Genomic DNA, 17,115 nt, shown 5'->3' with positions numbered 1-17,115 from the left:
TTGTTTTAGCATCAAGACCATATTCTAAGTTATGCCTTACTGATTGATTTGCAATCACTTATTGAGAGTCCACAAAAATGACGTAAATGTATTTGTTCATTAAAATCCATTTACTCTGTCCAGAATAAAAGCCAAGCACGTTCACTTGCACGAACTGCACTGGCTCCCCACAATCAAAATGGCAAAAGATAAAAATCTTATGCAAAACCATAAACAGCTAATCCAAAACAAACTAGTCCAAGTATAAAGAATAAACGTGGATCTCTAATACATTTCAACTGACTTTTATTTTACAGAACAGGTTGTGCACATTTACTGAGGCTGTCCACGTCCACGGCCAAATCCACCTCTCTGTAAAACAAACAATAAAACAGTTGGCAATTTGTAATCAATCCCCAGATATTGCCAAGGAAAATACTAACCGCTAATTGATACAAGAACATTTGGAAGAAAAAAAAAAATAAATGGCAATTTACTAACTTCTCCCATTCAATGTTTGGAGAATGCAATCTATTCAAATCATGCAAAAGGCTGTTGTTTCACAAATCTGATTTTACTTTATTAGATGATTGTATTAATCTACTAAAGAAATAAATATAATTATGAAATACTTCAGTATAATTAAAAGGCACAGATATATATATATACCGAAAATTAATTTTAAACAGCTGTAACAATGCAGATAGTTCAAATTTCATGTAGATGGCAAGATATGATGTTACTTTCAAGGAACTAGACCAGTACATTTTAAAATCACTTGTCCCTAAAAAAAAAACTAAAAACTTACAAATTGGAATTCTGTGGCTGCACCAGCACCAGCTTCAGCCTTCTTGTCTGATCCAACTAGAAAAACCAAATGGATGTTTTTTTAAAAAAAACTTTTGCTTAGTCAAATGAATTAAAACATGCAGATTTCATTAAATCATATTTTAAAGCCAATCCCCAAATCTATAATACATAAGAAATAGTAGTAGTCCATCTGGCCCATCAAGCCTGCCCTGCCATTCAATCAGATCGTGGCTGATCGGGCCATGGACTTACCTCCACCTACCAGCCTTACCCCTATAATCTTTAATTCCCCTCCTATGCAAAAAATCTATCAAACCCTGTCTTAAAACTGAGGTAGCCTCCATTGCTTCATTGGGCAGAGAATTCCACAGATTCACCATTCTCTGGGAAAAGCAATTCCTCCTCATCTGTCCTAAATCGTGAGACTATTACCTCTAATGCCAGTGTCACCTACCAGCCGAAACAACTTTCCTGCCTCTATCTACCCCTCCCATAATTTTATGTTTCTGAATTCCAGCGAGTAGTCCCAGGCAACTCAATCTCTCCTCGTAGCCTAACCATCTCAGCTCTGGAAGCAACCTGGTGAACCTCCTCTGCACTGCCCCCAAAGCCAGTATATCCTTCCCCAAGTAAGGAGACCAGTACTCAATTGTGACTCTCAAGTAGTACTTCAAAAAACCAAACACAATTTCTTTTAAAAAGCTCAAAGTAATTATACTTAATAAGATGAATACAAAATACTGGATTCAGCATGATAGCATCGTGGTTGGCACAACACTTTACAGTACCAGCGACCCAGGTTCAACTCCCCCCACTGCCCGTAAAGAGCTTTTCATTCTCCCCGTGACCGCGTGTTTTCTCTCCGGCTTCCTCCCACAGTCCAGAGGTAACAGTTAGTAGGTTGATTAGTTATTGTAAATTGTGCCGTGGTTAGGCTAGGGTGAAATTGGGGATCGCTGGGCAGCACAGCTCAAAGGGCAGGGAAGGGTGTATTCCATACTGTACCTCAACAAACAAACAAGTTTAAGGGGAGATACACTAGCTCCTGTGAAATAGTAAAAGTTTACAAGAATACAAAAACTGAAATTAATCAGAAGACCAGTTGAAAACCCAGTGAGAATTAAATCCAGTTAGTATTGGATAAGATGATGATACCTTAAACTATCATTAAGAATTCTTATGATTAACATGCGAAAGAAATCTGCTAACTTTACCATTTGGTCGATGTGACACTAGACTTATATAAATGCTATGGTAGTTAATTGCACTCTGCCTTGAACTAAACCTTTCATGTAAAAAAAAGATGACAGTAATGTCACCCATACCATACCTTATGAAGGAACAATAGCGTACAGCAGCACAAAAAAGTTGTTCAGTGCTGCTCCTCATATTTGTTCATCTGCCAGAAAGGCAACTTTAAACCTGACTGCAACATCACCATCAACCCAAGCAGAAAACACTGGTTAAATCGTTAATGACCCAAATCTGCAGGAAACACCAAGCAATAAACACCAGTCCCACTAAATCAAGTAATCAGCTGAGAATCAGTAACACTAGCAGAGATAACTATTGGATGCAAGGTCCGCAAGAAAACACAATGCTATAATCTGAAGCAACTATCTGCTGGAGGATTCCATCCTCCCTCAGCTGCTGGATGTGAAAGTCTTTGCTAGTTTTCCTTTTTGAACACAGGACTGTTAAGCACAGGCCCTTCAGCCTATGTTGTACTGTCTCTTTAACCTTTCCCTCCCACATAGCGCTTCATTATTCTTTAATCCTTATGTCCATTGTTTCTGCCTCTACTACCACCACCACTGGCAGCACGTTCCACACACTTGCCACTCTTAAAAATATACCCCTGACATCTCCACATACTTTCCTCCAAACACCTTAAACTTAAGCCCTCTAATATTAGCCTTGGGAAAAGTCTCTGGCTGTCCACTATGTCTTGCATCTTATTTACCTCTATCAAGTCACCTCTCATCCTCCTCCACTAAGGAGAAAAGCCCTAGTTCACTCAACGTACCCTCACAAGACATGCACGCTAATTTGGGGAGCATCTCAAATCGCCTCTGCCCCCTCTCTAAAGCTTCCACATCCTTTCCATAATGAGGCAACCAGAACAGGCTCTGAATTCAATCCCGCAACTAATGAAAGCCAACACAACATGTTCTGCCATTAGCCCTGTATTCTGCTTTCAAGTTTGACCTTCCAAAGTGAATCACTTCACACTTTTCTGAATTGCATCTGTTTAAATTCTGCAGTAATTATCTTGAAATTTCAAAAAACTTACAACAAAGGAGAAACTTCCATAATGTAGCTGCATTAAAGCTGAACTACAGCCACAAACTTCAAGCAGGAAGCTACAATGCAAAGCTTATATGGATGCTGGGCACAAGCCCAAAATTTAATGAAAATGTACATTAGGCCCACCCTATGGTGACTGCAATAAGAACCAGAAACCTCAGGGAAACCCTTTAGATTGTGCAATATGAAAGGATTTTCAATGACTTATCACCCAATGTTCTGAAAATAATCCATGCAGCAGTATCTTGACTTAGCTTAAAACATTTATAACAAAGCAAACTGCAATTTTAAGCTACCTAACAACAACCACATTTGTGGAACAGGTATTATGGAATTTTGCCTCACATAGTAAAATGATACAAATTGATCAAAGGAATTTTCTTCAGAATTGAGGAAAATTATATCCGTTGAGATGACAAAAATTTCCATTTTAAAGTTAGCACTCAATGTTAACAAATCAAATTTTCACTCATCTGACACCAATTGGAATCTGATGCACTCAAGTGACCAGATCAGGAAAGAATCACCCAACATCTACAAACTGTTTCTATAAATACAAACAGCATAGCAATTTTACTGTTCAAACATCTGAAGCAGATTTATTACCAGACTTATATGTTGTAAAATTTCCACACATTTTTAAAAGTTTCCAACTAGCTCAGATCCTGAGTAAGAATAAAGGACAGTGGCAAGACCTTGTCTTTTGAACTAACATACAAAGTGCATGGCAAAATATGTTGGCTACCTCCTTACAATTATCAGGAACTCCTGACACTTCAGAAATCACACCTCCAACATCCATTCATTCTTCACCTACGCAGTACACACACACTACACCCTTTGTCTCACTTCCATAGGCACCCACTGCAAAGGCTCAAAAATAGACACCAACTAGAAAAGGAAGCTTCAAAAATTGGAAATGTTGGAAACCCAAATTCTGTTAGTCTTTAACTCGACACAAAATAATATATTATTCTAAGTCCATAAGAACACAAGACATACAAGCAGAACTAGGCCATTCGATCTCGATCAGAACTTGCTCTACCATTTCTTTATGGCTCATTCACGTTCCTTTCCACCTTAATCCTGCCTTTTTTTCCCCATAACCTTTAACGCCCTAATCAAGAACCGATGACGTCAACACTTCCCCTCGTCCATCCCTTTGTCTTTCAACTGAAGCTACAAGCATTCTTCAAATCCTTCCCCCTTTCATTCTTCAGTCCTGACGAAGGGTTCCGGCCCAAAACGTCGACTCATCGTTTCTAACTGATGTTGCCCAACCTGCTGAGTTCATCCAGCGTACTGAAAGTGTTGCTTTGATCACAGCACCTGCAGATTATTTTGTGTGTACCTACTAACCACTGCCTTAAATACTCCCAATGACCTAGCCTCCAGGCCACCTACAGCAATGAATTCCAGATTCACCACCCTCTGGCTAAAGAAATTCCTCCTGTCTAAATGGTCATCCCTCTATTCTAAGGTTGTGCCCTACAGTCCTAGAGTCCCCACCATTGGAAACACCCTCTCCGCATTCACTGTATCTAGGCCTTTCAGCATTCGATAGCTTTCAATGAGATCCCTCCTCATTCTTCTAAATTCCAGCAAGGCCCAGAGGCATCAATCGCCACACATATGATAAGCCTTTCATTCCCGGAATCATTCTCGTGAACCTCCTTTGGACACCATCCAATGTCAGCACATCCTTTCTTAAATAAGGGACCCAAAACTGCTCACAATACTCCAAGTGAGGCCTCGCCGTTGCCTTATAAAGCCTCAGCATTTCATCTTTGTTTTTATACTCTAGTCCTCTCAAAATTAATGCCAACAATGCATTCGCTTTCCTCGCTATCGACTCAACCCGCAAGTTAACCTTCAGGAAATCCTGCACAAGGTCTCCTAAGTCCCTTTGCACTTTGGATTTTTGAATTTTCTCCCCGTTTAGAAGATAATCTATGCTTTTATTCCTTCTACAAAAATGCAAGACCATGGACATCCCAAAACTGTATTCAATCTGCCACTTTGCTCATTTTCCTAATCGGTTGAAATCCTTTTGCAAACTCCCTACTTCCTTAGCACAACCTACTCAACTTATCTTTGTATCACCCACAAACTTGGCCAAAAAGGCGTCAATTCTGCTATCCAAATCATTGACATAAAACAAGAAAAGTGCGAACACCGATCCTGTGGAGCACCACTCGTCACCGGCAGCCAATCAAAAAGATGCTCCCTTTATTCTCACTCTTTGCCTCCTGCCCATCAACCAATGCTCTATCCATAATAAAACGGTCAAGTTGCTTCAGAAGAGCTAACATCCAAGGTGCAGATTTGTATTCATAAGACAGAGGAGCAGAATGAGGCCATTTGGTCTATTGAGTCTGCTCCATCATTCAATCATAGCTGATCTTCCCCCCACCCCCCCTCCTTTGCCTCCCGATACCCTCCGATGCCATGTTCATTCAAGAACCCAACAATCTCTGCCTTAAATACACACAATGACCTGGCTTCCACTGTTGCCTGTAGTAACAAATCCACCACCGTCTGGCTAAAGAAATTTCTCCACAACTGTTTTAAATCCATCCTGAGGTTGTGCTCTCGTCCTAGACTCCTCCATGGAAAACACCCTTTCCACATCTACTCTATCTAGGCCTTTCAATATTTGAAAGGTTTCAATGAGATCCCCCCTCATCCTAAATTCCAGCGAGCACAGGCCCAGAGGCAAACATCCCTCATATAACTCTTTCATTCCGAAAATCATCCTTGTGAACCTACTCTGAATATTCTCCAAAGCGAGCACATCTTTTCATAAATAAGGAGCACGAAACCGTTCACAATACTCAAGTTGAGGCCTCACCAGTGCCATATAAAGCCTCAGCATCACATCCTTGCTCTTGTATTCTAGACCTCTTGAAATGAATGTTCTTCTTCCTCGCCACTGACTCAACCTGTAAGTTAACCCTTAAGGTGTTCTGCACAAGGACTCCCAAGTCCCTTTGCATCTCCGATTTTTGGATTTTCTCCCCGTTTAGAAAATAGTCTGCACATTTATTTCTTCTACCAAAGTGCATGACCATGCATTTTCCAACCCTGTATTCCATTGGCCACTCTCTTGCCCATTCTCCTAATCTATCCAAATTGTTTGCGTTCAAATCCTTCCACAGCTTTGCTTTCTCAACACTACCTGCCCCTCCACTAATCTTCGTATCACCGACAAATTTGGAAACATAACCATCTCTTCCATCATCTAAGTCATTGATACACAACATAAAAAGAAGCCATCACAACACCAACCCCTGTGGAACACCACTAGTCACTAGCAGCCAACCAGACAAGGGTCCATTTATTCCCACTCACTGTCTCCTATCGGCCAGCCAATGCTCCAACCATGTTAGTAACTTTCCTGTAATACCATGGGCTCTTAATTTGGTAAGGAGCCTCACGTGTGGCACCTTGTCAAAGGCTTTCAGAAAGGCCAAATATACAACATCTGCTGCATCCCCTTGATCTATCCTCTTGTAATCTGTAAGACATAGGAGTCAAATCCCAGATACCGTCAAGCTTCTTATCACTATTTGCTCAAAATTCCAAAAGTACTCTATAAATATTTACCTGAAGTTTCCTCACCTACCCTCTAAATTTTCAAAAGTTCTTTAAATCTATGCCCATTGGCTTTTGACATGTGCTAAAGTAAACTGAATGGTTCTGTAGGCTTCACGGGCCCAACTCAGAGATACTTCAGATATTTTTATGCCTTAATCAATTCTCCCCTCAGACTCTCTTCCAACAAAAAACCTCTAACATTTGTCTTTTCTCACAGACAAAATTTAGTCTTTGTAAATTGATTTTGTATCTTTTCCTATGCAATGACGTTTTTTCTGTAGTGCCGCCTCCCCCAATCTACATGCAGACATCAAAGTTGGATATTTATAGTTTCATCATAACTTCTCAATTCTTGTATTGTGTTGGTTACTGAAAGGAAGACTTTAAATGTGTTATGTGGACAACCTTCAAGGTTACTCTATTCCGCCACAAGACTATTATATATTCCACAGCCTTGCTAACTTCTGCAAATGCTTTGCTCAGAATTCTCTGAATTGAAACAATACTTGTCATCAATACTGATTTCACCATTTTAAAAAAATCACAGTAGGTATGTGAATCTCTGGCGGAATGCCTTCTACAAAAGTGATTTGGAGTCAGGTGTTCCAATCAATGAGATGAGATTGGAGGTGTGGATTGTAGAGGTGCCCTGCACTATGGAATAAAAGGCACTAACAGGTTACTGACAGATCCTGCTCTTCGAGAAAGATCTGTTTATGTGCACCATGCCTCAATCAAAACAACATTCAGAGGACTTTTATAAGAATTGTAGAAATGTATGAAGCTGGAAAAGGCTACAAATGACCCAAGTGCTCATCAGTCCACAGTAAGAGAAACTGTTTACAAATGGAGGAAACTCAGTACAGTTGCTTCTCTCCCAAGGAATGGGCATCCTGCTAAATGCCCACCATGAGCACAACGTGTAATGCTAAAGGAGGATGAAAAACACCCACGAGGGTAACAGCAAAAAACCCGCAGGAATCTCTAGAACTTGCTAGTCTCTGCTCATGTGTCCACTGTAATTAAAATACTGAACAAGAATAGCGTTCATGGAAAGACACCACAGAAGAAATCACCACTTTCCAAAAAGCACATTGCTGCACATTTCAAGTTTGAAAAAGAACAGCTGGATGTTCCAGAACACTTCCGGGGCAATGTTAAATGGACAGACGAGACAAATTTGAACTTTTTAGCAGAAGTGCACACCGCTATATTTGGAGGAAGAAGGGCACTGCACACCAGCACCACAACCTCATCCCAACTGTGAAGCATGGTGGAAGCAGCATCAAGGTTTGGGGCTGCTTTGCTGCCTCAGGGCCTGGATGGCTTGCAAGCGTTGAGGAAACAATGAATTCAAAATTGTATCAAGACATTTTACAGGAAAATGTCAGGGTAGCAGACTATCACCCAAAGCTTAATAGAAGTTGGACAATGCAACTTTTCCAATAAATCATCAACAGACTGGTTTAAAAAGAAAATAAAAATTGTTTTGGAATGGACAAGCCAGAGTCCAGACATTAACCCAATTGAGACACTGTAGCATGACCTGAAGAGGGCTGTTCATACCAAGTTTTCCAGAAATACTGATGAACTGAAACAGTTTTGAATGGAGGAACAATCTATAATTCCTCCTTGCTGTTGTGCAAGTCTGATCAGCAGCTACAGGAAACATTTGGTCAAGGTTATTGCTGCTAAAGGAGGTTCTACCAGTTATTAAATACAAGGGTTCACATACTTTTTCCAGCCTGGACTGTGAATATTTAAACAATGTGTTCACTAAATACATTAAAAGGTACAATTGCTTGGGTGTTATTAGTTTAGGTAGATTGTGCTTGTCTATTATTGTGACTTAAAACGAAAAGGAAGACGAGACCACAGTAACTAATGCAAAAAACAACAGGTTCACAAACTTTTTCTTACAACTGTAGATGACCAGAGCATCTTCCTGCTTACTCAACTATACAATGTTGTATCATCTGCAAACTTCTTTACTCTGGCTCTCACACTCATTAAATCTTTAATGCAATACAAAGCCACATGGAGAACTTGAGATAATCTACTTACCAAAATAATCAATTATTGCATACTGCTCCTAAAGCAATTTTAGATTGCATTTGCTACTCAACCTCAAATTTCGTTGTCTGTTACTCTGACCAGATTGCAATGTACAATATTAAAAGTCTTGCTAAAGTTGAAGTAGACAAGACCAAATTTCGCAATAACCCTTATCCCTTCACAATTGAAGTAAAAGTTCCAACAAATAAATACACTATCTTCATTCTTTTACTTTCATCCCCTAGAACTATATACAGGATGGTAGCCCTGTGTTCTGCCAACTTTCTCAAACTTGCTAAAAGCTGGTTAAAAAAGACTTCAGTGCAATCTTGGTACTCTATACCGTATTAGCCTTTATGGTCAGTTATTAGAGTAATTGAAAATACCCAGACCTAATTATTTTTCAACCAACATTAACCAAGGCTTTTTAATGCCCTGCTTTGCCTAGTCTAAAAAAAATGCAAATAGTGTATCCCTGCAAATGCCAAACCTGATCATTCACCTCCTCCCTTACCTCCATTCATAGCCCCAAACAGTTCTTCCAGGTGAGGCAACACATCACCTGGGAATCTGTTTGGACTTCTATTGTATGTGTTGTTCACAGTGCGGCCCCCTGTACAGTGGTGAGACTCAACATAAATAGGCGCCGCTTTGTCGAACACCTCCACTTCATTTGCTAAAAGCGGAATTTCAGTGCCAAACCATTTTAATTCCTATTTCCACATGTCGGTCCATGGCCTCCTCTTTTGCCTCTCTCAGGTTGTAAGAGTCACACCCCATTCTGTCTAAGCAGCCTCCAACCTGATGGCATGAACATCAATTTCTCCTTATGGTAATTTGTCCCCTCTTCTCCCCCATTGACCTCTTACCTCTTCTCCTCACCTGCCTCCAGTGCCACCCTTCTTCCCTTTCTGATAGCCCACTCTCCTCTATAAGATCCCAATTTTGCCAGCCCTTTACCTTTCAAAACCACCTGGATTCACCTATCACTTTCTAGATTGTCCTCCATCCCTTCCTTTTCATTCTGATCTTCCTCCTTCCTTTCCAGCCCTGAAGGGTCTCAGCCCAAAATGTCAACTGTTTCTTCATTTCCACAGATGCTGCTTGACCTGCCGAGTTCCTTTAACATTTTGTGTTGCTCAGGATTGCTACATCATGTTTTTATAAAAAGGAAAAATGTTAATCTACCATTACTCTGTACACGTTTAGAAAGTAACATTTCCCAGCCATTCCCTTTAGCTCATCCATCTCATTATCTCCACTTGCAATAGAATTTGTGCAAAAAAAAACAAAAATGTTTTATGCTATTTTCTAACTTTTGTCAGCTTTTACTCCTACTAAATTTCTGTCTTCCACTTCCAGCTGTTCTCCCTCAGAACGTGTCAAATTGCTTGATTGGAAGAGTGTTGTTCTTATCAGAATTGCAAGTTATACAGACTTATATTAAGAAGTCTGTGCAAAATTCAGATTTTACAATAAAGAAACACTTATTTGCTATTTCAGTTTATATGCTCCAATTATTGTTCGCATTATACATGAACCATTTGCTTGGGTTTACTAATGATGAATAAGCTGCAATACATACGTGGAGCAGCCCGTCTGTAATTGTCTCTGTCAGATTCACGAAGGCGAGGGCGATCCTCAGTTGGACCTGCAAAAAAATAAATAAATTACCATTAAAGGTATCATGTAATGTTACCATCATAAATTTGTTGCTCGATGTTTAGATGTTCTTTTCAGCCACAGTGTAGGCTTCGTTTTCCTTTGAGTGTTTTAGTTAACGGCTCTGTTTGGCCTAGTGTTTGTTGTTTATTTTCCCTTTAACACTGGTCGCATTATTAAAATTTTTAAAAAAACATTTCCCAGTTAGCGGTAATTTTTCCAGACATGACTGGGAGTTGGGATAGGGCTGAGCTGCAGTACCCAGGGACTGCGCCCTGGAGAAATTACTGAATGAACATGTATTGGTAGAACTTAGAAATGAGGAACACAGGATCACTTTGATGACATTACACTATAGGCCTGTATTGGAACAAATATGAAGACAAATGGCATTAAGGTTGTAAGCAGTGGGCAATTTTATCTTTCCTAATATTTACTGAAACTGCCTTAGTGTAAAGGGACTAAATTGGATTGAATCTTTCAGATGGGTCAAGGAAGAATTTTAAAGCAGAGTCTGATAAGGAGAGAACTGCACTCTATTTTACAGAACTAGGATGTGCAAATTAGAATTGCCCCTGCAAACAGTGACTACAATTGTCAGCTTTAAGATGTTCATGAAAAAAGGATGTTTAGACCCAAAGTTGAGGTTTTAAATTGGGAAAGGCTGACTTCAATAATATAAGGCAGGACCCATTGGAAGTAACCCAAGAGCAGCTGCTTGAAGGAAAAACATCTGTCAAGAGGGAAGCACACAAAGATACTAAGATTTAGTCAATATTGAGGAGAATTGGCTCTAAACCTTGGCCAGATCACACATTCATTTAGTTCCTTTTAATGTGCAGAGCTTCATCACTTGCCTTCAGGATTACCTGGAACAGCAAGATCAGCCATCCAAATCATTGACACTGAAAAGGCACCTGGACAGGTACATGGAGAGGAAAGGTGATATGGCCAAACACAGGAAAATGGGTATCGTGGTTAGCAGTTGGGTACAATAGCCCACTTCAACACTGTATGAAAATATGGTTAGGTAACCAGTTGAAAGAACGCAGTCCTTATGGAAAGCAGGGTAAGAGGAGGGATAGTGGGATTGCTGTGGGGGTTAGTGAGCTTACATTGATTATCAGCCATTAATGCATCCAAAAAGAAAACAGATGCCAAAAAAATCAAATAGCAGATGCAGATCTCCTGAAATTAGATAGAGAAGGTAGCAAAGGCAAAGAAATTACAATTCTGCTCGTGTGCAGGAAGCTTGCACTGGTATGGCAATACAAATGCAGGGAAATGCCCAATACATCACTGACCAAGTTCTCCTCTCCAGTGGAAATATCTACATGAGGCAGTACTTCAAGGTGGCAAATCTAGACCATCTTGCAGCTACCACTGAGCAGGAAGTAAAGAAGCCTGAAGTCACACCACCAATTCAAGAACAGCTACTTCCTTCCAACCAGTTAGTTCTTGAACAAACTTGCAGAACTGTTTTCTCTACCTCAATACAGTAATATTATGACCATTTACCCTACAAATAGACTGATTTGGAATTAAACCTGGGAGCAATTCATTGTTCCAGATGTTAAAAGTACATCTTAGCTTCTTACAGTTATAGAACATCAAATTACTAATTCAGAAACTTACAGGTCATGCACAACATAGCTAACAAGATTTTGGATATCAACTACAGTAGCTAATTTTTAGTTTATCTCCATTGTTGCACAGTATCTTAAACTAAACCTAATTTGCTTATAATTGTTTAATTGGTTCTGTCCAACTTGTTAAATATTTTCTCTTTTACTGTGTAACTTTGACATAATCTGAATTAAATACAAATCGTTATTTCTATGATGTCAACACAATTTGTTTGTTCTGTGTAATGTACAACAGTGGCAGAGAACCTGTTTTGAACTTGATGAATAGCAACCTTGTTGTATACGCACTATGACTTTTTAAGCTTGAAGACAAGGCATAACAGTATGTGTTCAGTAGTAACTGTCGCAGCCGATTAAAGAAATCAACAAAATCATTATTACTTTTAACCACTAAACCTCCAAGTCTCTGGATATACAATTATATTTTTAATTTACCCCAGAATCTCCATTTTGTCTTTGTTAAAAAGGTCTTATTTAACCACAAGTTTTCCCAAAAAAGATTATACTCTCATTTAGAAACCAAAAACAATCTCACACTAACAGTAACAAATATTGATGATAATGTATGGATTATCAGGGAATGTTGAGCAAAAGCTTCGTAAAATAGTATGCAACCGGGAATAACTCAAACAGGTAAAAACGCAGCTACCAATGTAGGACAATTGATTTTGAGGATGATAAAGATGAGAAGCAGTGCAACAGACATAACTTGAAGGCTACAGAACAGAGAAAAGGGGTGAGCACACAGTTGTATTTGAAAACAGGAAGCTTAAATAATTTAAGGTGTCTTGTGTGGACACAATACCACTTGGCAAGTGAAAGGGTGTTAGGTGATTTGTCAGTTTGTACAAGGGCTAAAACTGTTTGGCTTTTGGTATATCAACCTTTCAGGTTTATTCAGTGTAGAACAAGGCAGATGGTCAGGCTCTATATCAGGCAAAAGCAACACAATTAGTACTTCAAACTATACAATTAGAATTCTTTCTAAGGTGGTGTACCTCTGACAACTGTAGGATTAAAACAAAAACTTTACCTTTAGGCCTCGGCCTTGCAGTCTCAGGACGGGTCTGGCGCCGTAATGTAGCAGGAACAATTTCTGGGGGAAGGTGAAGGTAATCACGTAGGTACTGGATGCCTTCATTTGTCAAGTACCAGTAGAAGTGTCGCCAAGCAAACTGCTCCTTTACATAACCACGCGATTTCAAAGACTTCATCAAGAAAGAAAAAGAACAATTGAATTTTCAGATTTTTAATAACAGTTTTAAGTGCCGATGGTAAGTTTTCACCTTTCAAAATAAAGCTCCAAAAGTTTCCAAAAAAAAACATGCACCATTAAATGCAGAAATACACTGATTTGGAATTAAACCTGGGACCAATTCCGCTGTTCCAAATGTTAAGTGCAACTTAGCATCTTACTACCAGACTTTCCAAAATTACTGACTCAGATCAAGCACAAAACAGCTAACCAGCTTTGGTTATAGAGTGGAGGATTTTGAGTTTATCTTTGACATTGCAGTGTTTTAAATATACTCTTACCATGATGCACTCTACCTTTTTGTAACTGCAAATATACGTCTGAATTTGGACAAATTTATCTGATACTGTAAACATTTGAAGGAATAACAAATGTTAGAATGTTAAGAACAGATTTTATTTTATAACTGAAAATTGCTACAAATAATATTTCTTCACTGAATTTTCCTTTCTTAATGAACAATGAAGATAGGATATTTCTGTTAAGTTAAAGGGACTATACAAGTTAAAATAACTGGCACCCATCATAAGCTCCACATCCATTATTTGGATTTAAGGATTTTCCATAGATCTTAAAAAAAATTGAAGCATACACCAATCTAATAGAACATGAATTGCAAGCATCAGCTCAGGATATCTCAATTGTTACCTCATGATTGGAAAGCCAAGTAATGAAATGCAGTGTAACAGATGCTTGTGTGGAAATGTAACAGATCCCTGTCAGCAATGTTTGCAAGGGACAGGGACAGTGTCACAGAAATGCTGTGGGATAACAAACAAAAAACACAAATGCCACCACGGGGGGGGGGGGGTCACAATGACATCAGCAGTCAACTTCTCCATGGATAAACCTGTTTCAGTTTGTCAAAACAAGCTGAAATGTAGAGTCATTCTGAACCCCAGTTTCAGGTGCAAGCCTGGCCACACTCAAGACTCCCAATAATTGCTATTTCACTACTTGCTGGAAAAAGACATTAAATGCAATTCATTGCATGGCAATCAAGGTTTACCAGACACATCAAAGGGCACTGGAAGAACACACTATTCTGCAATCCCAGTAACAGACAACAGACTTAACAAGTGTGCAGATAATCAATACACTAATGCCAAATTAGAAATAGCAAGCTTAGCTGAACCTGGCCAAGCTTTAGTTCAGAACACAATACCTGCATGGCCTTCATTACGTGCAGATTAGGGACATTTTTGTCCGCCAACTCAGGATGCTTTGGCATGTGCACATCTTTTTTTGCTACCATTACACCCTCTTTGAACAGGAGTTCATAGATAGCAATACGATTTTTCTTGGGCATCAACATCTAAAATAAATCAAAGGTAGGTTCATTAGTATGTGCATACTACACAAATCTAATCTTTTGCTAACTCATCTCACGATAATGAATTGAATAACTTATATCCACTTGGTAACTTTTTTGAGCTTTCACTCTTTACAGTTGAAAATACTTCTTAAAAGTCTAGCATTCTGAAAGCAGTTCAACAAGCTAAAGTCCACACTGATAGTAAAATATCTACAGTAAATGAGTCACATTACGTACTGTCCTTACAAGTCATCTCACATTCCCTAACTCGAAAAAAGTACAGAAGGATAATTTATGTTAGGTAGCTTCGGCAGACATGGCGGGTTTTTCCAAGTTCAAACAAACACATACACACTAACTCTCAATACTAACGGTAACGGGTTAACGTTGAAGGGATATTTTACAAGTACAATTCGTCCTAGAGAATTATGTTCCTGCTGTAACTTTCACCGAGAAAGGATCCAGCCTGAGGCCCAATGCTCTCCACTGCCAGTGATGAACGTCAAAAATCAATCAGTAAACGCATATATTTTGAAAATAACTGGGTGAACTGATGCAGACAACGTATACGAGTCAGTACAGAGCTGCTCTGGGTAGAATAGCTCAGGATGCCGGAGATATCCACGGATGAGAACAGTCAACAGACCCTACCATAAGTTCTTCTCATGGACCCGCAGCACAGAAAGACTGAGCATGCGCACACGCTCGCTCTTCCTCCTGCAAAGGCGTCAGTAAGTGGTCCACACAGAGCGCCTGATTTAAAACAAACATTTTTATTTGGTAAGATAGTTTGTCAGCAGGCATGCAACTGGCATCATAAATACAATAGGAGGTTAATTTTAAAATATAGTGGAATTAAGGCGGACTGCCCAACCTCAGCTGCAGGTTATGAAGGAGATGCTCCGGTTCTGGTTTTCCTGGGGAAAAGGGCGGGGTTTGTACTGCGGAAGGAGCGTTTCTGTGAGGAGGAATGGGGAGCTGTAAGCGATGGGAGTTGTAGTTCAAAAAGTGAAAAATATGAACAGTCGTGTGTGGAGGGCGCCCCTGTTTGGGGGGGGGGGAATGAGGAGGGAGAGAAGAGGGTCAGCATCCATGATAGGATAGGGGATGGATCCCTGACAGTCTTGGTTGGTTTATGTTTATATTTAAATATATTGCTAATGTCTGCGTTTCCAATTTGCAAAGTGCTTGGGCAATGAGCAGTTATCAGTAATGGTACCTGGTCAAGTACTAAAGACCCATGCAGATCAAGTGGCTGGAGTGTTCACTGAGATCTTTGGCTTGGCAGTCTGAGGTACCCACCAGCTTCAAAGATTCAAGCAACACACATAAAATTTGCTGGTGAATGCAGCAGGCCAGGCAGCATCTCTAGGAAGAGGTTTTTTTTATTTCAAAATATACTTGGAGTCCTGTGTCCAGTTCTGGTCACCTCACTATAGGAAGGATGTGGAAGCATTGGAAAGGGTACAGAGGAGATTTACCAGGATGCTGCCTGGTTTAGAAAGTATGCATTATGATCAGAGATTAAGGGAGCTAGGGCTTTACTCTTTGGAGAGAAGGAGGATGGGAGGAGACATGATAGAGGTGTACAAGATAATAAGAGGAATAGATAGAGTGGATAGCCAGCGCCTCTTCCCCAGGGCACCACTGCTCAATACAAGAGGACATGGCTTTAAGGTAAGGGGTGGGAGGTTCAAGGGGAATATTAGAGGAAGGATTTTACTCAGAGAGTAGTTGGTGTGTGGAATGCACTGCCTGAGTCAGTGGTGGAGGCAGATACACTAGTGAAGTTTAAGAGACTACTAGACAGGTATATGGAGGAATCTAAGGTGGGGGCTTATATGGGAGGCAGGGTTTGAGGGTCGGCACAACATTGTGGGCCGAAGGGCCTGTACTGTACTATGTTCAAAAATAAAATTATATACAATAAACCATTAAATAACTTTCCATCTTTTACATACAAGAAGGGTCAGAGCCATCTCTATTTCCTGAGGAGACTGAGGTCCTTTAACATCTGCCGGACGATGCTGAGAATGTTCTATGAGTCTGTGGTGGCCAGTGCTATCATGTTTGCTGTTGTATGCTGGGGCAGCAGGCTGAGGGTAGCAGACACCAACAGAATCAACAAACTCACTCGTAAAGGCAGTGATGTTGTGGGGATGGAACTGGACTCTCTCACGGTGGTGTCTGAAAAGAGGATGCTGTCCAAGTTGCATGCCATCTTGGACAATGTCTCCCATCCACTACATAATGTACTGGGTGGGCACACGAGTACATTCAGCCAGAGACTCATTCCACCGAGATGCAACACAGAGCGTCATAGGAAGTCATTCCTGCCTGTGGCCATCAAACTTCACAGCTCCTCCCTTGGAGGGTTAGACACCCTGAGCCAATAGGCTGGTCCTGGATTTATTTCATAATTTACTGGCATAATTTACATATTACTATTTAACTATTTAAGGTTTTATTACTATTTATTATTTATGGTG

The 17,115-nt window shown here is 40.0% G+C and overlaps 1 protein-coding gene across 2 annotated transcripts; it reads right to left on the bottom strand.

The window, feature by feature from the left end:
• Window positions 1-268: 268 nt before the first annotated feature.
• Window positions 269-15,379, bottom strand: rps10 (ribosomal protein S10). Of its 2 annotated transcripts, none has more exons than XM_063065641.1 (6): window positions 15,278-15,379; window positions 14,477-14,626; window positions 13,090-13,264; window positions 10,334-10,399; window positions 788-843; window positions 269-351 (listed from the first exon to the last, which is right to left on the bottom strand). In XM_063065641.1, exons 1-6 carry the CDS (start codon window positions 15,278-15,280, stop codon window positions 313-315), a joined length of 489 nt encoding a protein of 162 aa, XP_062921711.1. In that variant the 5' UTR covers window positions 15,281-15,379; the 3' UTR covers window positions 269-312. The 2 variants fall into 2 exon arrangements, with proteins under 2 accessions (XP_062921711.1, XP_062921712.1); XM_063065642.1 differs by lacking the exon at window positions 15,278-15,379 and adding an exon at window positions 14,999-15,142.
• Between the last annotated feature and the right edge of the window lie 1,736 nt (window positions 15,380-17,115).

The sequence above is a fragment of the Mobula hypostoma genome, chromosome 13, assembly GCF_963921235.1.
Source record: "Mobula hypostoma chromosome 13, sMobHyp1.1, whole genome shotgun sequence".
Classification (NCBI taxonomy): Eukaryota; Metazoa; Chordata; class Chondrichthyes; order Myliobatiformes; family Myliobatidae; genus Mobula; species Mobula hypostoma.
This window is presented reverse-complemented; position numbering and strand designations above follow the sequence as displayed.